This window comes from Drosophila innubila, assembly GCF_004354385.1.
Source record: "Drosophila innubila isolate TH190305 chromosome 2L unlocalized genomic scaffold, UK_Dinn_1.0 4_B_2L, whole genome shotgun sequence".
NCBI lineage: Eukaryota > Metazoa > Arthropoda > Insecta > Diptera > Drosophilidae > Drosophila > Drosophila innubila.
In genome coordinates, this window is record NW_022995372.1 from 25,882,999 (window position 1) to 25,906,264 (window position 23,266).

The window sequence follows — 23,266 nt, forward strand, 5'->3', positions numbered from 1 at the left end:
AGTTTTTTCTATCCAGTAGGAACTCTGCCCCCTGCTCGATTCGATTGCGGTGATGTAGTTAAGCCCAAGTGAACTATGCTATATGATATAGTGGGCTGATTTGAATAAAATTTGTTTGGGATCTATAAGACATAGGCAGACACAGTATTCACATTTTACTAATAGTCTTGGTTTCTTGCGAACTAGGCCACACATAGAGCGTGGATAAATTTTAATATTTACTGGATCTGCCTGAAATCATACGGAGGCTACATTCCAAGTGTACGCCTAACTCTTACCATCTCTAAGATCTTTTGGTTCATACGAGCAGACGGACATATGTATGTCGACTCGGTGTTGGTGCTGATGCTGGTGCTGATGAAGAATATATATAATTTGGGGGTCTGGCACGCTTCCTTCCCGCACAGGGTGTTAAAATACATACTAAAAAAATTATTCTTTGAGATATTTTAAGCAATTTGATAGAATATGGCAGCACTGGTCGATTAGAAAATAGATTCACGATTATTTAAATTATGTTCAAATCGGCAAATAAGAAAATATTTAAAATATTTCGTGGCTGTCATGAATACATTTATCGGTCGAATATGCCATATAAACTTATAAACATGCTAATCTGGCAACACTGCTGTCAGCAAAACATTTCTTCTCCCTTTTGTCATAATTAGCTATTCATTTATGTCGCTTGTATTTTACCGTAATCTTTCAGGGTTGTCAACAGACAATAATTATCGTATGACTCCTCGTCATGTAAAAATAATGCGACTTTTAACCGTTGTTGACAACCCTGAAATCGACAGCGGTTAATTACATTTGCTAATATTTTTTGACGCTTTCATACATTTTCTTGAGTACTGAAGCTTGGACGTCGCGACGCTTTGACTTAGTGAAAATAAAATATTTATGTTGTGCGAAAAGTAAAGGTAAGTGCTAATCAAGTTATTATTTAATGTAAAAGTGCAATTAAAAGGATTATTGAAACTAATAGGCAAAAGGCGCAATTTGCACCGGGTCACGTGGTCAATGGGCCTGTTTTAATTTAAGAGAGTCAACAAAATAATTATGAATAAAGCGGAGCTGAAAGCGGAGATGATAAAATCAAACATGTTTGGTTGATAAGACCGAGCTGAACTACTCGCTTTAATGTGCGCACTTGCATGAGTGCAGTATGTTTGATTTTTTCCTCTCAGCTTTTAGGCATTAGACAGAGAGAGAGAGAGAGAGAGAGAGAGCGGGATTCGTTTTTTAAAATTTTATCAAGTTCACTCATATACATATGCATATGTACATACATAAATCCAGATATACAAACATATACATACATACATATATATGTATGTGTACCCACGCGCTAGCAACCGAATTTTCTGCGCGGTCTGCTCACTCAAAAGACCCAAAAAAATGAGACAGAACCGTTCAGTGTCTGAAACATGATGAAATTATAACAAGGTAGTGGCTTTGCTCTTTTCGGGGCCACGATTTTGCATTTGTTTGGTTTTGTATTCTGTTAACTCATTTTCGTTTTGTGTGCTGTGAAATAAAAAAATTAAAATAAATAAAATAAAATAAATTAATAATAATAAAAGCAATGGCATGTATTTTCATCATGGTCTGAACAGCAATCCTCTTTTGCGATTCCTTCGTGTTCTCGCTCTCGGGTTTCGGGTTGAGCCATTGTGAAATAAGTGGTGGTCTCGTCGGCAAAATTATTCCCTTAGCTGAATGCTTCGGCTGCCTACGAAAGCACAAAACGTATTGCATCGTAAAGCTAAGGGAATAAACGAACGAGCCTCGGCTGCCGACGAGACCACCTATTACTTATTTCATCATGGGTTGAGCGTAATATATGAAGATATTTTTTAATTAAACTACCATCAAATCATGGTCTTTATGCCGCCTACAGAAAATATAACATTCAGCATTTTGACAGAGCGAATACTTTACGTGTATATTCGTTTGTTTTGATTCTCCAATTCGTAGCGTGCGATTCAAGTAAACAGAGCATACTTTTTAATGTAACAAATTGCAGTGTCGTGTTTTACAATTAAAATCATGTAACTTTCATTTTGAATTTATAAATATATTCGGCGAAATAGTTAGAGTGATTAAAAAAATATTTAATTGTAAATTATTTAAAGATATGCCGTGATTATACGCGTTTATTTATTCGGCGTGGCAAATGGACAATAAAAGCTCATAGTATGTACATATCGTGCAGATGCTGTTGGTACTTATGAATAAACAAAAACACAAAAAAAATTTCTACACGAGGTAAAAGTCTAGTGACGAAAGCCATTTCTATCCCCAAAATTTTTGATACCCAATTTTGTGACGAACAAAATTCAGTCATAGCACATTTTCCAAATTAGCTATATATTTTGCTAGTCACCTTTCGCACCCCTCGTGCTGCTTTCGTAACTAGTGCGAACTGCCGTCCGCAGTGATATATTGACAAAGAACTAGACTCTCGGTGTGTGTTCAATTTGCATTAGAGGTAGTGGGAGTGCCACAGAAATCGAAACCAACCGAAAATCTTCCAAAGCTCCAGACATTTTAAAAAATATTCTCGGTTGGTTTCGATTTCTGGGGCACTCCTATTTATAGCTTTTTTGCATTGTATGAGAGTAAGGTGTTGCCGCTACAGTTTCAGCTACAGCTTGTCAGTTTAATTGCAGTTTCCGAATCACTCGCATTTCCTGGGACGCGTTTGACTTATGTTTAGTTTTGTTTACTTAAAAGATAAGTAAAAGGGTATATTGTGTTCGTTGGAATGTATGTAACAAGGAGAAGGAGCCATCTCCGACCCTTTTAAGTATATATGTTATTGATGAGCATCAACAGCCGAGTCGATATAGCCATGTGTGTCTGTCCGTCCGTTCGTCAGTGTGAGCTCCTAGATCTCAGAGACTATAAGAGATAGAGCAACCAAATTTGAGACACAGACTCAAATTGCGTTGGAGCAGGTCATGTTCGTTTTAAATTTCTGTAAAAAATAAATAACAGAAAATATTTTTCAACTCTTTTTTAATTTTACCGAATCATATCAAATCATATCCCACTGTACAAACCGTAATTTTAAAGCTTCAAAAGTTTTCTGAAAAATTGGCTCACGGTGTGTCGCTAAACATATTATTAATTGAAAACGATGCAGAGAAAATAAATATAAAATAATTTGATAAGATGTTTTACGAACATAAGAAAAACAATTTAAATTATTTTTAATTTAAGGGAAAATGAGTGATTCTGAGGTCGAGATTGTGGATGTGACTGAGGACGAGCTGACGGAATTTAATCTGGCCAAGCTAAAAAAGCTGCGCGACTCTGCGTCCTTTGTCAGGAATGTGGAGAAAACCTACAAGAACCACATGTCCCACGAGAAGTGGAAGAAACTTAATGATCTAGCGAATGTCTTGGAGAGCAAGTAAGTTGTTGCTATTACTACATGTACATGTATTTTACTGTTGATTACTAAATTATTACCTTAACACGGTTCAATTTAGCATAACGTCTTCTGAGTTCTTTATTAAGTTCCCGAACGAAAAGATACGAAAGTTTCAGACTGTCATTGCCAATCTCATGACGGAATTTAAAACGGTAAGCAACTCATGACTTACAAAAACAATTATGAACAATTTATGTACTTAACTTAATATCATTCGACACAAAATTGGATATCAGAAATGTTGGGGCCTGGAAGACTTTCGCCATTAGATTTTTACCTCGTAAAGTGATTTTAATTTGCAATACACATGCTTCTGACGTTGTTACTTTGAAAGAAGGCTATTAATATGCTTACTCCAAGTTCAAAAATCAAATTAACCGCATCAGCCGACCGAATTCGACAATGAGATATACTTATTCGCTGAATTACAAGCTGTAAAGAACTCCAAATGTTGTATTCAATAACTTTTATTCAAAGTCTTTTCAAGTTACCTCTGGAGTTCCTTTGACCTTTGCTTTTCACACTGTTTATAAATGATCTGCCAACAGTTTGAACACATTCTCGAGTACTTATTGGCATGCCACATCAAATTGCAGGAATGTCTTGACTCCTTTTAGTCGTGGTGCTGTGTGAATCTTTTAAATTTAAACTGTTCAAAATGTAACGTAATGACTTTATCGAACTACCCGTTATTTGGCGTCATATTCACTGAATGGTGTTCCTCTTGATTCGATTACTGCTGTTGATGATCTGGATATTCTCTTAGATCACACACATAAAGTTTCCGACCATATTTCAAAGATAGTTAATAAGGTCAGGTCAGTCCTTGGTTTTACAAAGATATGGTCGAAGGAATTCGATGACACCTATGTAAATAAAACTCTTTATATCTCCTTAGTCCGTCCAATCTTGGTATACGGTTCTTGTGTATGGTGTCCACAGTATACTGTTCACCAAGAACGCATTGAATCGGTGCAAAAGAACTTTCTTCTTTTTGCACTGCGGGGCTATAATTGGAATGTGGATGTATGACTGCCTCCGTATTGTGGTAGACTTAAATTATAGTAATTAACCTTCCTTCTCTACTTAATCGTAGAATAATGCTTGGTATAGTTTTCATGTAAACGCTTATTGATGGTGACATTGACACTACGGAATTATTGTCAAAACTAAACTTTTCTGTACCACGTACCAATTAAGAAGAAGCCACCGTGACCGTGAATGGTGAGCGCTACCGCGCGTTAAGTGATTGGTTCTTCGAGGAAATTGAAGCGGAAGACTTGGACGATTATTGGGTTCAACAAGACGGAGCTACGGGCCACACATCGCACGCCACATTGAAGAACGAGATTCGTGTTGCTATTGCTGAGATACGTGCCAAAACAATTAAAAGTGCTCTCAAAAATTGGGTAGATCGAATAGGCTACTGCCAAGTCAGCCGTGGTGGTCATTTGACCGAAATTGTTTTTCATAAATAAATTACATGAACCAACCTTTCCAATAAATGTTCAACCTTTGAAGAATATCGAGCCGTTTTTATACTCTGAGCCCATTGAAAATGCGCAAAAATGGTTATAATGTGTTTGACAGAATGTATGTAACAGACAGAAGGGGCGTGGCAGACCCCCCAAAGTATATATATTCTTGATCAGGATCAACAGCCGAGTCGCTTGAGCCATGTCAGTCTGTTTGAACGCGTCGATTTCAGAGACCATAAGAGCTAGAAACTTGCTATGTAGGTTCCTGGATACCATAGGCAAATCAAGTTTGTTTTTATTTTTGGATCGGACCACTATATCATATAGCTGCCATAGAAACGATACATCGAAAATTAAGCTTTTGTATGAAAAAGGGGGCGGAGCTCCCTTGCTTTTTTTTTTTTTGCAAAATTAAGTTCCAATCGGTCAGAATAATAAAACCAAGTAAAATGCATACTGTATTAGTTTGGTTGAGATATAAAACCAAACAGTTTTTTACTGTTATGTTAGACATGTTATATGAATGTTCTGTTAATTTATTTTGTGTTAATATACATTTCTTCTGTTAATTCAATTGTTCATAAAGTTATGTTAATCTACAAATGTTAAATTTACATATATTTATGTACGTGTAAGTCTGATGGTTAGTATGATAATTTTTCTCTTACTTTAACATTTTGAAAGTTAAATTAAATTTACCCTCTGTACGAATTGAAGTTTTTAAGTAAACATGTTATTTAATTAAATCTAACTGCCGCAAAGATGTGGATAGCGAGCTTATAATTGTCGAGTGGACTCGACTGTAGCCCTTTCACACCGCGGCGCGAGCGAAGCGAGCTGAGGGTAGGCCAGCTTTTTTGTAATTTTCTTTTTTTTTTTTAATTTTTATAAAATTTTTCGGTAATTCTCTTATCTATTTAACTTAATTTTAGCTATGGAATCCCACTGAAGTGATTGTGATAAACGATGGTGAGCCTAATACCTCAACACTATTAGGTGTGTTCCAGAAATCTCTATAGATTTGGAAGGGAAATGTTTTTGAAAAAAACCGTTCGAAATGTTAGTGTTCCAAAATGTTAGAGATTTAATACTTTTTTTTTTGGCATTTTTATTTAATTTAAAGATATTTTAAGTCAATTTTATTAATATTTAATTTTTTCAAATCTCTAAAGAATTTTTAGACATTTGAAAGCAATGGTTTCATGTTTTCAGGAGATTTGTAGAACACACCTGTATGTCAGTTTCCTTGAAAGCGGAAACGGATTCGGAGGTTTTATTTCTGTTCCGTAAAATGATTTTCTTAGTGTTTTTTAGACACAGTACTTAGAACAGAGGTCTTTTAAGTTTGTTTAAAGAAAAGTGTGCGTAACAGGCAGAAGGAGGCATGGCTTTATCAGCCCAGTCGATATAGCCATGTCTGTCTGTAGTCTCCAAAAGTCCAACCTATACTGTACTTAAATACACAAGAAATTATCTCTGTTGGTTTTTAGCTCGGTACCCAAAAAAAATGTGTACTAGACCCTATTAGATTAGTGACAATTATGGTACACTACTTTGAACACCTTTATCTCCGAGACTATAAAAGTTAGACCAACCAAATTTAGTGACAATACTCCGAGGATGTTGACCTATATCAAGTTTATTTTAAAATTTGTTCCACGCTCACTTCCGCCTACGTAAATGACATAAAATCTAATAACAAAAGCAATTTTTAAGCTACAGCCTTGAGACTTGGGGGGACGAGTCCTGAGGTGTGCTAAAAATTTCATCGAGATCGGTTAATAAACAGAGAAGATATTTGAGGAAATATGATATATGGAGGACATATAATAACCTGGATCTCAGAGACTATAAGAGCTAGAGCTACCGAATTCGGTGACAATACTGCTATGTTGCGCACGCAGATCAAGTTTGCTTTAGAACATTGCCACGCCCCCCAATTTTCCTGTAATCGACAAAAACTAATCTATCCAATTACAAGGCCAATTTAGTGGGTAGAAATTCAGCACACGCATAGATTACCATCTTTATGATGTATGCTGAAAATTTCATTGCGATTGGATAATAAACAACGAATATATTAATAAAATAAGTTTTGCTTTGCACTTATAATCGACAAGCCAATATTTCCGTAAATATATAAAATTAAAATTCCACATTGTTGGTGCAGATGCGGTTGGTAACACATGAACACCTTTTTATCAACAAACAAATTTCGGAAAAATGGCGCTTACGTTATTTATGCAAATAGGGCTCGATATATTAAAACTTCTTTGGTCACTTACAAGCTTTATTATCTAAAGTAAAGTGCTTTCTTTGTATTTTGATTAACTTTTTGTTACTGAAAGAGATATTTCGTCAAATAATCTTTATAATACATAACCACCATATATTTAAGAACACGGACAAAACTATAGAAAACTGAATTTATGCAATGATGCTGTCGGTATGCTCATCCATGTGAAAAAGTTTAAAGAAGTAACTTAAAAGTGTTTCTGGAAGAAAATTTCGCAAGATGTGAGTTTTTGATCAAATTTTAGATTTTGGATGCGGTTTATTTGATAGTTTTCACTTTTAGGTGCTTTTAAGTGTTTTAGGTAATTAAACAGTGTACTCTAGAAATTTAGAGTCTAAATGTTTGCAGTAACCATTAAATTTTCGGAGCTTAAATTTTAATTTTGCAAAATACCTATTTATATGTATTTAAAATTATAACGGATATCCTTTAGTCGGACTCTCGACTATACCCTTTCCGACTTTTTCGTGAGGTAAATGTTATAAGTTACCTTTCAAGTTAGGTGTGTTTTGATGTATTTATTAAACTTACTTTTAGCTATGGAACCCCACTGATGTGATTGTAATAGACGACAGTGAACCAAATACATCAACATCAGAAAATAAACTGAATCTGTCAGTTTCTACGAATGCAAAACCATCAGCAGCCACAGATTCTGAGGTTTTTATTTTTGTTCCTTTCAATTTTATTCCTACTTACTTTCTTTTTAATTCTATAATTATACCCGTTACTTAAAAAATAAGTAAAAGGGTATATTGTGTTCGTTAGAATGTATGTAACAGGGAGAAGGAGGCATCTCCGACACTATAAAGTATATATATTCTTGATCAGCATCAATAGCCGAGTCGATATAGCCATGTGTGTCTGTCCGTCTGTCCGTATGAACAAAAGGATCTCAGAGACTATAAGAGATAGAGATACCAAATTCGACAGACAGATTTCTATATACCTTACGCAGATCAAGTTTGTTTCAAATTTAAGCCACGCCCCCCTCCGCCCCCCCAAAAATCGCGAAAAACCACCACACCCACAGTTTTTATGATAATACGTTTTTTGTGAACATAAACGTTATCTATTAGTATTATCTATTATCCCACTGAATTGCATCAAGATCGGACAAGTAGAACGGCAGTTATGGCGATTTAATGTTTTCAAAGTAATTTCTTTAAACAAAAGGATCTCAGAGTCTAATAGAGATAGAATAACCAAATTTGGCTCGCAGATTTCTCACACACAGGTCAAGTTTGTCTTACATTTTATCACGCCCTCCGCCCGCGCAAATCGCGAAAAACCACCACACCCACAGTATTTAAGATAATACGTTTTTGTGGGTATTAGAGTTGCAAGTTGCTATTATCTATTATCCTATAAAATCGCAGCAAGTTCGGACAAGTAGAACAGCAGTATTAACGTGCCGAAGCTCTTGAAGCAAAATTAGCTCCTTAGAGTATGCAATAGTTTTAATATTGTTAGACAACAAAAATGCATCAAATAATTCCCAACTGGTTCTGACGACGCAAATATGACATTCGGCTTGAATCGCTACTCGACTCAACCCAAATGGTACCGATGAATCTTCAATGATGATGGAACTGGCATCTATCGAATCGTATTAAGCATACTCCTTGCATTTATGCAATTGTAGTATTTGTTGAGCGTGTCAAGTCACCGGTTACCATATAGAGAGGTCGCTAACCAAGGGGATTGACATTTAGCAAAATTATAAACCTGAAGAAGTTGCTAATTTAAAATTTTTTGAATCGACAACTAAGTAACAACAGCAACACAATATGCCAAGCAAACTTTTCTGTCATTCTTGTGCATAAGAATTCTCAACTGGATTCAGGCAATAAAATAACAAAAATTAATAATAACAAAATCTTTTTTTCTTAAAGAAAAATTTTTAAAAAAAATACTTTTATACATATTTAAGTTAAGTAACGGGTATCCTATAGTCGGGATCTCGACTATAATCTTTCCCACTTGCTTTTCTTTTAATTTTAACAAAATTATTCATGTTTTTGTTAATGTATTTATTCCTCGTACTTTTAGCTATGGAACCCCATTGAAGTGATTGTGATAGGCGATTGTGAACCTAACACCTCTACGAAAGCGGCACCATCAGCAGCCACATATTCGGAGGTTTTTTCGCGTCGATCGAGGGTTGCAAATCCACCACCACCACCCCCGACACCACCAACACCTACGAATGCGGAACCATCAGCAGCCACAGACTCTGAGGTTTTTATTTTTGTTTCTTTCAATTTTGTTCCCACTTATTTTCTTTGTAGTTCTATCATTTTTCTTTTAATTTTAACAAAATTATTCTTTTTTGTTAATGTCTTTATTACACGTACTTTTAGCAATGGAATCCCACTGAAGTGATTGTGATAGGCGATTGTGAACCTAACACCTCTACGGAAGCGGCACCTTTAGCAGCCATATATTCTGAGGTTTTTACGCGTCGATCAAATGTTGCACAACCACCACCACCCACACCACCAACACCATCACCAACACTATCTCCATCACCAACACTATCACCAACACCATCACCACCACCATCACCACCAACACGACTACTACCACAACAAACGCTAGCATCGTTTCAGGAGGCGCGCAAGAAACTTGTCGCACTGAGTGGCATTGCTGACACTACTGCAATCACCACAGTTCACATCTCGCCTTTGGCTTCGGATTGCTATGACTACCTTATTGGCAGTCTATTACCGCCAAAACCAGGACAAGCAACAGCAGTGCTGCAGGCAGCACCCTCACCTGTGTCATCATCTTGTGCATCTACTGTGAGGCGTTACAATAATTTGCGAGACCCACGATGTCGAAATGGGAAATACAATAAGGGCTACCACACGAATTATAGCTACAAAATCAACAATGACAACATCGGAATTGGTTTCAATTGCAATAATAATCATTTAAATAATGATAATATAAAAAATCGCAATTTTGGCTATGGACCCGATTCTAATCATGCTAAAGGGTCTCGAGGCAAGGCACCTGCAAGTGGCAACAACTTTTATAACTCACAATTTTCAGCCGCTCCCTTTGGTGGAGGTGGTAATAATGAGCCTCGAACATATGGTGAATATCGTTTGGCCAAGCAACAACGTCAGCTGGAGGCGGTAGCCAAGCAGCGTCAATTGGAGGAAGCTGAGAAGCAACGCAATTTGGAGGCAGCAAAAAAACAACGTCAGTTAGATGATGCGCATAAGGCGTTAGCATGTATTGAAAAAGTTCAGCTCGATAATGTCCAGTTGGATACATCAATTACAGATTACACCGCAACCGCACCAAAGCCAGCGGATAGATTATTTGAAGGGGAAACAGACGTAGAAGATGCAACGGGTGTTTGTACCGCTAGAACGGCTCCTCCTGTCAAACATACAAGGGGTAGGACATTAAAGTGCGCTGACCCTCCAACTGGTTTATCAACTACAACTACTCCAATAGCAGATACTACACCAAATGCTGATACTACTCCAATAATTAGTCCTCGAGGAAATTCTACTTCAGCTCCTGTAAAACGTAAGAGGGGAAGACCGTTTAAGTATGCTAAACCTACAACTGGTGTATCTCGTAACCTTTCATCTACTTCTACCTCAACTGCTGTCAGACGTAAAAGGGGTAGACCAGCTATGAGCGCTCACCCAAGAACTGGTTCATCGGCTAGCCCTCCAACTACACCTAGTTTAATAGCTGCTACTACTCCAATAGCTGCTACTTCTGCATTAGCTGCTACTCCAGCGACTGCTACTCCAATAATTGCTCCACCAGTGGCGCCTCGACCTAAGCAGAGGGCGAGACGCAGTGAGCTGGACATGCTTAACGAAGATATAGCCCAAATGTATTATGCCAATGATGTACTGCGGGCCACAGGACGACGAGCATGCACAACAAAGCCCCGAAAACAGTCTACTCCCGAGAAGGACCCGAGCAGTCGTCCCTTTGCCGTAAGGCGTGTTATAAATCGCAAGCAGAAAATAGAGCGATTAAATCGTTGCCAAGTGCGTTTATCCCGCTGTACAGAGCTCGATCGAATTGTACAGAAGTGTCCGGATAAGCCAGAGCAGACGGGGCCAATCGTTAAAATAGAGCCGGTAGAGATTACAAGTGTCGGGGACACCATTGGCATGCCACCAACTTTGCCGGAAGAGGATCAGCTGCTTGTAATTAACGAATGTAAGCTTGAGCAATCCGAGGAGGACGACCAACTAGTTCCGCAGCAGGAAACTCTTCAGACATACGCAGAACTGCAGGTTAAGTCAGAGCCTGTATTGGCTGCCACTCCGCGTCGATCAAGTCAACATCAACTGGATCTGAGTGCCGGCATGGGAGAATTTTTGTGCGCAAACACGATGCCACCGAGAAGCCGAATGGAGGCAGCACCCTCCTCAGCGGTGATCAATCAGACTTTGGGGCTCGGTCTGGCCATTAATCGGGTGTTTAGCCTGGCGGTTTCATCACCTTCACTGCAAAATATGCATCAACAATAACAACCATTATCACTTGCACCGACAAGTGTCACCAACTACAATCTGCAACTATCATGACCCCCGGTAGATGTGTCTAAAATGTGCCACTTACCCAGAATATCTTTTGGCAGCGTTAATTAGGTGAGGATGGGAATATGAGGAGAATTTGACTGTGGTGGTAGTGGTGTGTGTGGTGTTATCCAAGGATATCACAAACGGAGCCAAAGGAATACGGCTTTTTAATTGAAGCGGTAAAGGCTATTATCGAGACCCCGACTATAAGAATACCCGTTACATACTTTTAGGAGCTTGTATTGCCTTAAAAATTAAAACAACTCTTACTTCCGGTCTATTTAATTATGATATAACTATAATATATAACTTTAATTGCCAAACAAGTCGCAAAGACTATATTTCAAACCTCGATTTCCGTGTCACGAGCCTTTAATCTCAATCCTATAGCCTTCAGTTTCCTTAACATCTTAACCTGTCTACGACCGCTCGACTCTCTTTCTAGCTGTTCCATCTTCAAATCTCCAAACTTTACCATTCTTAATTCCACTTCTGACACTAACGCTACGAATTTAATATGTGGTTCTGTTATGAACCGACTTATCAGTCGCAGCCAAATATCGATTTGCCGGGTAACTATCGGTATACTCAGGGATGAGTACGACCTTCGATACTTGGCGAGTCGGGTAACAATTATTTATATTAAACCGGAATAATACTCAGACTTTGGTCTCGTAACACCTTCACGGACAACTGCTGGCAAGGATTAAGGAAGGATAGATTACTTAATCTACCTCAACGATCGCCCTCCCAACCTATAGTCGGCTTTTGATAGTTCGTGCCGACTTCCTATTCCAAACTTTACCCAACCTCACCACATACCATCTCACCCGAAAAAAAAAAATTTAATTAATCATTTTCGTAAACGTAATGATGTTTAATTATAAATAATAATTATAATTAACCCTAACATTTTAATTTTAATATATTCTATATTCTATGTTAGTTCGTGCTCGATATTTAACATTTAACACCTAAAAAAATTCACGGAATACCCTTAACACAAAAAGATAAGCAAACATCAAAACCCAACTGTCTGGCAACCCCGCTTTCGTTGGTGGCGCGAGCAGAAAATAAGTTTAATGCGAAAACGTAAATATAGTGCTACATTATGAATACATTTACAGTTGACTGTTAATAGTCATGAGTAGTTAATAATAATATGTTTGTGTGTTGTATAAACAATATGTGTGTATGTAAATTAAGTGTATTAAGTGTTTGTGTAATATTAACCAAATATTCCCTAACCAAAAGCGCTCTTGCAGTGTCTGCTGCTCCTAACTTGCGGTACAGGCAATGGCTATCTGTTTGGGAGACTTGGCGCGCATATGGGCATGGATGCGCCAATGTCTGTGTATCTGCGTGTTACCGTCCGTTCTGTAGCTAGAACTCCTGCGTGTAGGTTTGCATGTATTGTTCACTTGCATATACTGTATCTGAGCATACGCGCTTTTTTCTTCGGAAGAGGAAAATTTATGTCGACGCTGATTCTTTAGATTTCCCCACATGCTGATAGGTGGCGCTAGCATCAGCTGGTCGCCTATCGATAGCTCAGCGCCGACCATAACAGTTCATATCTCTGGATGGATTTGTATTAGATTTTTCGAAACAGGTTTTTCGGAAACAACTATTTATTTATGCTAAGTTTTTCATAGTAAAACTGGATTTTTACCTGCCTGCAATATAGAGGAACCTACACGTACATACAAAGTTTGGTGACTCTAGCTCTTATAGTCTCTGAGATCTATTTTTCATATAGACGTCAGGACGTCAGTACAGACGGACATGCCTATATCGACTCGGATATTGATGCTGATCAAGAATACTTAATAGGGTCTGCCACGCCTCCGTCTGCCTGTTACGCACAATTTTTTAAACAAACCTAATAGACCGCTGTACTTTTTAAAGATTTATATTTTATTCCTAAAATTTATTGAGTATAGTCAGGTTTTTTTTTAATAGTAACTCAATATTAATCATTATAATTAAAGAAAATTATTTCAAATAAATAATTTAATAATCACGGCGCAAATGCAAATGCAATCATTATGGGGTGTTATTATATTTCTTGTATGCTTGTCATTGATTTAATTTCATTTATTAAAAAAAAATTAGTAAAATCATTATCTGTGATCCTTCGCAGATTGTGCATTTCTGCTTTTGTTTCTTTCATGCTGACCTGGCAATCAGACAAAAATGTAATACAGGGCTTTGCAAGGAAATAAAATCTTTGGCGTGTCCAACGGCCGCAGTATTACGGGTACTGTTGCTTTTATTGGTGCATATGTAGCGTACAAATATGTAATCGGGAATTGTTCTAAGCTTAGGGTATCTCGTAGTCGTTCATTCCCGACTAAAGCTTTTATCTTGTATTGATTTGTATTCACACTCATATTAATAATATGAATTTAATACCCATATTCATATTTCTAGAGTGTTTTAGTAACATTTCTCCCACAAGCATTGAAAAATCACAACAAATACTTGCTCTCTTATGTATTCAATGTTTAAGAGAGTCACTCTCTTTGCTTTCAAACAAGAATCTATAACTGAGGCAAAGCCCGTGGTAGAATTTTGTATGCAGGCAACTTTCTTTGGGGCTTTTCTTAAAAGCAACGCGCCAACACAATGGGGGCTTCAGTTAGTGGCCAACACGCGACGCGTTCAGAACGAGCAACCAACGAAAGACGTTCGACGTAAGACGAGCGTAGAAAGAGTTGGACATAAAAATAAAAGTCAAAGATCTTGTGGTTAAGGATGAGAGAACCTTGAAGTGAAGTGAAGTGCAGCCACATTAAAGGCAAATACACACAAACACATACATGCGATTTTTGTTTTTGTTTTGGTAATTCTGAAATTGAGTCGCCGCGTGTAAAAACAAAAGCAAAAAAAAGTAGCTAACGAAAAGCAAACATAAAACTTAATGGTCAAACACACAAATGGATAAGCAATAACAACATCAACAAGTAAAACAATAACTATATAGGTAAGTGAACTTTTGGAATACTAGGGGATCTGCTGGAGTAGACTGAAGACTTGATGAAGACTAACCAACTTATTAGCATGGCCATATCTTCATTTCTCCCTCTCCCCCAATCTCCGGAATGCATCCAAGAACATTGTCCCAAGAAATTCTTGACTGCGATTTTCTTTTTCTGTTTCTTTTTCGTATTTTTTGGCATGCAAAATACTGAAATTTAATAAGTGTTTTCCGTGAGTTTTTCCCGCTTTTGCGACGTGGTCGCATTTCAGCTAACAGTTTTTCCTGTCGTCTTTTTTATTCATAGTTTTCTTTGTTGTTGCTGTTGTTGCGGTTGCGTTGCACAAACAACACACACACAGATAAACATAAATGTAAAAATCTTTGACGCATTGAAAGAAGAAAAGGAGAGGAGGGAGCATGCAACTGAAATTTGTTGAGGTTGAGGCAGGCAGTCGGCAAGAACTTGGCAAATTCTTAGCGTTGTTTGTGCAACATGTTGTGGCGTGTTAACGGTATTGTTTACAATGTTAGTAGAACCCAACGCTGGGTGGCAGCTTAAATAAATAATTGAGACGCAGAACGACAGACCCATAACGATTCGCTTCGCTGCACATAAACACACTCACAACAAAATTAAAGAAAAGCAAAAAAAAAAAAAAGAAAGCAAATGACTTAAGCAACGAACTTGCGGGCAATTGTTTTGTCCATGAGCTGGCGGCGGCGTCAGTAGCGATTACTGCAAAGGAAAAGGAATAGACATGCGAATTGGTTGCTTCTTGGAGTTCTCACGATATTCCTGCACTTTTAATTATTTTAAACAAAGAAGTTTAAATTGTCTGTCGCTAGAACTTAATAGTACTGGAAAGGAGGATGAAGATTATAATGGTAGTATTTTGGAACAATATTTAATAGTTAAGCGGTTATATTATGGATATGTATAACAACGTCAATTTGTAGTACCATTATTAATTTTGTATTCATTCATTCATTCATTTCAATCGGGGTAATTCAGTATTCTTTTATATGTCAGTTAGAATTATTGTGCGACCTAATTTGATCTTTAATGCTGGATATAAAATAAATTTCAATATTTAAAAATATATATATTTTTTTTTGAAGTTGTGTAACGTGCAAATTAAAAATTTTAAAAGTCATAAGATTTTTGTGATATGACAATTGCTCTTCAGCCAGAATCTACCGTTTCATTAATTAACGCTTGTCATCGTTTCGAATCACAAAACTACTCAAATTAAATAATCTGCCAAGCAATTAAATAACAGCTCTACGAAAAACAAAAGAAAAAAGGTCAGAAGAAAATTGGCTATTTATTAAGCGATAGAAACATGGATGGAAAAACTTAAAACTGTTCTCTACGTTCACTCGCTGTTCTTCGCTCTCTTCTTTCTATCTTTCTATGTTATTCTGTCATGCTAATGATGTAAACTAACCATTTAACTGTTAAAGTGCCGACAGCGCCACAAGACGACAAAAAATATGGCATCTGTGGGCCACAAAGAAGATGGTAACCAAAAGCGATGACAAAAGCTGTGTAAAAACGACGACTTCGACTTGCAGTTCGGTTTGAGGTCTACGTCTAATCAAAGCCGTTACAATGATCACAGAATGCGACTAAGAAAACTTACTCAAGAGAGCTGAAAGACAACAAAAGGGTTCAACAAAAACAAATAGAGTGACGTGTGTGTGAGAGAGTGTGTGTGGAGGCGCATGTGAATGTAGGTTGCATTGGCAATGAGTGAAAATGTTCACGGTAATCTTTTCAGAAATTACCGTTCCTCTGTTGTTGTTGTTGCTGTTGCTGATGCTGTCGTCGGTGTTGACAAAGCGGCAACCAGTTGCTGCTGTAAATGTTGGTGCGACTGTGATTACAGCGCATTCTTAATGATCATCATTAGATTGCCGTCGCGCACTTAAAGGGTGTTTTTTATGAGTTAAAGAGGAATAGATGAAAGCAGTAGAGAGAAAGAGAGACAGAGAGGAATGAGCTAACGTGTCGACATGCAATCCACAACCAGCAGCAGCAGCAACAACCACAACAACTCCAATAATATTTGATAATGCAAAGCGGAAGCTATAAAAGCCAATGTGAACGACATTTATGTTACGAGTTTGTTAGTTGCTTCGTTAGTTAGTTACCTGAATCGTTAAATAGTTGTTGCTATCGTTCTAAGCACAGAATTTGCTAATTGCCTACAATTGACTAGCGGTACTTAGGTATTATACAGAGGCTGGGTCAGGGACAGGGGCAGGGTCTGCGACGGAAGCGTCTTTAAATTAATGAGTCTAAAGGTAATCTGAAACAGATGCCAATGCCACGTTGCCACAAATTGTGGCAAATCTTTATGCACGAGTGGCAAAAGCAAAAAGTATATTTACCTCAAGGTCAACTTGGCTAATGGGCTGCACAAAGACTCAAACTCATTTTTGGCAACTGCCACATCTGATATGCCTAAAAGAGTCAAGACAAAGCGCACCGAAATTCAACTCGAGATAAAAATGCCGCACGTAATCAGATATCGCAAAACAACAGAGAAGACTTGCCATATGAGGAGGGGTTTTGTTTGGTCTCGACTTTTCTTTCTTTTTTTTTTTGTTTTTTTGTTCTATCCAAGCAACATCACACATATATACATATGTACATGCGCGGTTACCCAAAGGAACTGGCCAAAGCAACTTGCCAGGCAGTAAAAGAGTGAAGCAAGAGGAGAAGGGGGGGAGGATGGGGGAGAGGATTGGCACAGGGTTGTGTAGTGCATGCAGTTCCAAGCGAGTGCACCACAGGCGAGTGCACTGTGTGCTGTAACAGTGAACAGAATAGATGACAACCAGGTGCATGTATCTTGCAGATATAAATCAAGAACAAGAGTTATAGAGAACTTCTTTTGTATAAGCTGCGATGTTGAGGTTATGGACGTATGATGAATATATACGATTAGAAATTAAAAAATTTTAGAGAAAATAATATTAGGCTTAAAATGTTTAAGAGCTTTTTAATGATGAAAAATATATATCAAGGAATGATTATATAAATACTATAGAAAATAAGTTTGTAGAACAACTTTAATACTTATCATATGCGTACACTCGCATCTGATTAAATTCAAGTTAAGCTTCAAAAACTTTTGCATGTTTATATGCATGCTTCGCTTCAGATAGATGGACAAATAAAGAAAATACTTGAAATATGCCATGGATGGTGGTCAGCAGCCCGTAAGACCATATATTTTCTTAAACATAATCTCATATTTCTTAACATAAATCTCATATTTTCAAGCAACACCTCGTTCCACCTATGAATTTTCACATTTCACATTTCTAGCTATGCTCTGCAAATTATAACAGAACTAATATATTTCATGTTTTGCACATAGATATACGTATGATCAATGATCATACAAGAATAGAATTTCATAAGAAACCTCTAGGTATCAGAAGGTAGACTAAAATTTAGTAAGTATACTCCACAAAGATCTAGAAATCGTAGAGAATATAAGAAAAACTGACATGAAATTAAGAATAGTTTTGAGTCTAGACCGTGGTGAATAAGATGAATGATAGACAATCTCGAATTCTATTACATATTAAATCATAAAGCTGTAGAGCAGTGAAAGTCAATCAAAAAGCCATTCATAGATTAGCACAGTCCCTAAGGCACCAGGAATACTACTCAAGTTTGAACATAACTTGTAAGACAATCATATCAAAAATGTTACTGTTATTTGGCTTGAATTAACTTGAATTGACTTGACCAGAAGAGTCCAGTCAGTTATTTGTTGGAGCTGTCAACAAACACCATTTATATACTAAAGGAGAATTTTTAGTGTGTGTGTGTGCGTAACTCTGATGAGCCATCCGATTATTAAAATGTATAGCACACGCTAATTTGGTTAGACAGTTTGCAGTTTCGTAACGGCTTTTGACCATGTTTCAAGTTGGGTTTGACAAATGTGTCCGGAAATTGTAGTGGAAGCGTATTCGTGCGAAATCCAAAATGAAAAATGTGGAAATGGGCAGAGTTGGGCTGGGAACATTGTAGTTGCATTTTGATAATGCATTGTTTCAAGGCAGAAAGAAACGAAACAAGCCACATACAACAACACAATAACATACAACATCCCGATTCTAAGTCGAAAAGTCAAAACAAGTTTGCCGCCCGAAGAGAAGAGGTGGAAGTAAGTTTGTGGAAGAGGCTCGACGCTACCTGAGGCACTGACTCGGTCGTTGGCTTCGACTTGAGACTTGGTACATGCAACTTCCCCGTTTTTCCACAAGTCACATCATTAAAATCAAATGGCAACGAAGTTTGTGTTCCAAGTCTTTTGTCTTTGGTTGAACTCATGATTTATGCTTGATAAATTGAAGTCTATATTAATCGGGGCTGTCATGTTGACAATTTTATTGTAATGCGAACGCGAGTCACGATCAGCAACAACAACAACAACAATTTGGCTTAATAACCCAGAACAGTGAGACAGACAAATTTATGGTTAAAGCTAGGAAATGGCCAATGAACTTAATGCTTTGGTACTTAATGATGCTTAGAACTTGGGCTCTTTGTACTCTACAGTCATACCTCGATTCTGCGAAACGTGTGTTTTGGCGTGTACGTGGTTGTGTGTGTGTTTGTGTACTTTGTACGAGAGCTTACCTTTCCTTTGTAATTGGTTTGCCGTGCTGTTGTTCTAATTTTATTTACCTGGCGACTGACTTTCACCTGCCCAGCTGTTGTCGAAACTATAGCTGATATCCAGGTTCAACTTCAAGCCCCCTTATTTCAGCTCCTCCAGCCCCACACCCCAGACAGCTAATTAAGTACAACACGTGCCCAGTGAAGACAATTACCTAACATATTGTATGCTAGTCACGCCCCTCCTCATATATCATTCTCACCTTGGTAGCTGATACATAGCATCTTAAGATCTCACGGATCAAAGAAGTTCAATTACGTTTTATGACAATAGCATACAGATTGATCAACGAAGCAAAGCTGCTAACGAGTGATCAAATCAAGCATTATATTTAAATTAAAAAAAAAAAAAAAATGAAATAAGAAGTTATTAAGACCTAGTAGTAAAAGTATTTGTATAAAATGAATTCTGATATAAATGTAATAAAGTAAATCTGAGAAATTTAAAATCAGAAACCAAAAGGCTTGAAAAACATGAACAAAATATAGCTAAAACTAATTTTAAACTCCAAATTACCAAAACGTCTAATTAACTAATAATATATTAATTAAATAAGGGCATCAACATTTCGCCCTTTGTCCAGTTTATTTTGTTTTGCTATTGCTAATTTCTTTTTATTTACAACTTCCGCTTGGCAAAAATGGAGAGGAATAAAAAACAAAAAAGAAAATGAAAAAGAAAAAGAGCTGCAAAATGTTCGATGCGATCACTGCAATCGCTGATGATGAGGTGCATAAACGACGCCCATTTATTGAGCCCTCGCGGCTTTAATAACTTGGGACGAGGAGTTTCTGCAGCCGTTGTGGCTTGGATTGATTGTGGTAGGCATTGCCGGAAGGGAGGGGAGAAGAGTTTGAGGGAACATGTTTGCCTGCCACTAAATGACAGGCATTTGTCTGTCTACCCAAAGGGGTCGAGAGGGGGTTTTGAGGAAGAAGAAGACAGCCAGGCAAAAGTCGCATCAATTGAGTTCGACATGAAAATTGCTCAGTGTAAAGTTCTTGTCAGACCTTTACTTGTTGTTGTTGTTATTGAAGTTGTTGTTTGTTCGTAAAATATTTAAAAAGCCACACATGTAGCTAGCCAAAGTCGGAGACGAGTTACGAGTGTAAGTCTCGACTTCTTCTTTATGGCAAGGTGTGTTTTCTTACTACTCGAAATGGCCAACGTCTATGGCCATATTAGTGAGCACGCGTGGGCCACAAATTGTTTGACACACTATAAAAGCAATTGGCACAATTTTAACGCGATAAGACCGCAGAAATATGAAATGGCCAAGTTCAAAGATGAGATGTAGACAACACAAAAATTTAACTCATAGTAAATACCCTACAAACAACTATTAAAGATGAAGTTATATCTTAAGCAGCAAAGTAATTGAAGAATTCGAATGTCATTCAACCTCATAGTGTATAGTGTATTTAGTAACTCGAGATTAATGCAAATATTGATTGTTAATAACTAGAGAAAAACATTTAAATAAATATTAGAAATAATTATACTATAAAGACTCAAGTTATTAAGTACCTGCATACCAATTTTCAGAGCTGCGGCTTATTAGATTCTCGAGATTGCTTTGATTTTATTTAAGCTAATCATGTTTAATTACGAAGACTTTCACGGAATATAACCAAAGAATTATTAACATGCTGTTAACCGAGTTTTCATTTAGTTCATTTATATGCCACTCATTGATCGTTGATTCATTAGTTGACTCCGTCTGGTTTCGATTTCCGTTCCGTGTTCTTGGATAATTTGCAAAAGTGAAAATAGGCTCAGTTGTGCTCCAATCAACGTATTTAAATCTTTTCTTTTATTTCTGCTCGACTGAGATTTACATAATCTGTGCTTTTTATTTTGAGTTGGGTGGGGATTGCTTCGAGTTGGTGAAAGTTTTTTTTTGCCACAAATTATAACTTAGAACATGCCCAGTAGCCAAGTTGTGCTGATTAGAGCCAAGGCTTAGAGCCTAGTTGACTTGCCTTTCACAAATCAGCGTTACAGCCCCCAAATAGATTATAAGCAAAGCACAAAAATCTGTCAGTGGGGCGTTGCCACTGTGTCAAATACTCAAAACGAAACGAAAAGAAACGAAATGCTACAACAAAAGTATCTGTCAGATACTGGATACAAGTGCTCAATAGATCGATTTATTGTCTTGAATTGATGTCGTGCCTTAGAATTTATTGCCGTGCACCTTTTTTTTTTTTGTATAAATACCGTCTTTCATTGTCTTCTTCTGAAGATTTGTGTATATTGGTTTTTGAAACGACAACATGATTTAACTAACTGGGTTGACTTCTTTAGTGCCATGAACAAAAACAAAGCTGAATGAATAAAGCTAAATACATTTGAAAATTATCCAAGTCTTTGAATAATTGACACTTCATTTACGTTTCAATTGTTCTCTCTTTTGAATAACCATATAACTAAACTGACAGTCATCAATATTATTTACAGGTAAAATATCGTTGCCACAGAAAGCGACGCAAACCTAAAATCTGCCAAAACTCCATACATTTTTGAGAGATTTTCGGTTGGTTTTGTTTTCTGTGGCACTTCTGTTTGTTTGTTTGTTTGTTCTTGTTTATTCTGATGTTAATTATTTAATAATTAAAAGCAATTTCTAGCAGATCCGATCAAATTTCCTGAGAGTTTTTAAGCTTTCTACAATTTTTAATGCGCTTTCGAAGCTCTCTCGCTAGTTTTCCTTTAATCACATGTTTGCCAATATCATTTCAAATTAAGACGATATCTAACGAGCGACCCTATTTCTAACCCTCAATTTCCCATCATCACTTAAAAAGCTCTCTCTGACAAATACTTGCTGACAAGTTGAAGAATTCTTTTCTTTTTAATTTCCCTTAACACTAATCTTTGGCTTAATCTTTACAACAGTTAGCTAGGTTGCTGAAATGTAAATTAAGATTGTAATTTCCTAAAATAATAATCCAATCTTCAGTGAGTTAATTCATTGACTTTCGCTCCGTAACGAACACAAAGAAGCCATTAAAAATAATTACTTTATTAATTTGTCTAACGATTCTCTCAGTGCATTGAGAGAGCTTTTGTCGAAAAAATTATATTGTTGGGGCGTAATTGTTGGCCTCGTTATGACAAGTTCTTGGACATTTGAAAGACAATTGCTCCCACAGCCTCTGTCAGCAGATTTCTTTGGTCTTGACTTCAGCTTCGGTTTTGTTTTTGGTATCTTTGTTAACTTCGTAACTACTGTAATTTATTTATGTGCCTTCTAACCAGACGTTCTGCATACACACACTTGTGACTGAGCGTCTTGTACATTTTCTACATTTCCTCTATGTTTAGTCACCGGAATTATAAGACTGAGAGCTGCCCCAATGCGAAATGCGTTAAGACATTGTAATTAAGCTAACAACATTTTCACCAACTAGCAAAGAATGTTCTACTCTCTTCATATTTTATCTTCAGTCTCTTAAGAGAAAACTTAAGAGAGTTTTATCTTCACTTTTTGGCAGTTAACCATTCTGTCTTTATTTCCAAGTTCGCAGTGGCTTCCATGCAAATGAAAACCAAGTGAATTCAATTAAAAATCTACCGCAACACTCAAAATAAAAGTCAACTGCAGTGATTTATTGAAACTTTAATTTAGACGGTGTCTTCGACTGTGACTCTGACATTGACTACTTCTGTTTTCGCGTGAAAGCTTCAGTTTCTTTGCTCTGGGACTTAAATTAGGATAATGGCTTGATTAAAAGTTGTCATGAGAACGATATGAACTGAGCAGAGTATTCCATGTCATGGAATGAGAGCTTCA

At 37.0% G+C, this 23,266-nt stretch overlaps 2 protein-coding genes across 5 annotated transcripts; both read left to right on the top strand.

Annotated features, from left to right (window-relative positions):
- The first annotated feature begins 846 nt into the window (after positions 1–846).
- Positions 847–4,967, top strand: LOC117781349. Of its 4 annotated transcripts, none has more exons than XM_034618094.1 (4): positions 847–923; positions 3,229–3,421; positions 3,501–3,594; positions 4,539–4,967. In XM_034618094.1, exons 2-4 carry the CDS (start codon positions 3,234–3,236, stop codon positions 4,575–4,577), a joined length of 321 nt encoding a protein of 106 aa, XP_034473985.1. In that variant the 5' UTR covers positions 847–923; positions 3,229–3,233; the 3' UTR covers positions 4,578–4,967. The 4 variants fall into 4 exon arrangements, with proteins under 4 accessions (XP_034473985.1, XP_034473984.1, XP_034473987.1 ...); XM_034618093.1 differs by having other exon boundaries at positions 4,556–4,967; XM_034618096.1 differs by having other exon boundaries at positions 4,643–4,967.
- Positions 4,968–7,354: 2,387 nt separating this feature from the next.
- LOC117781273 lies at positions 7,355–12,107 on the top strand. The gene is made up of 3 exons (XM_034618026.1): positions 7,355–7,366; positions 9,269–9,457; positions 9,580–12,107. Exons 1-3 carry the CDS (start codon positions 7,355–7,357, stop codon positions 11,728–11,730), a joined length of 2,352 nt encoding a protein of 783 aa, XP_034473917.1. The 3' UTR covers positions 11,731–12,107.
- The last annotated feature ends 11,159 nt before the right edge of the window (positions 12,108–23,266 follow it).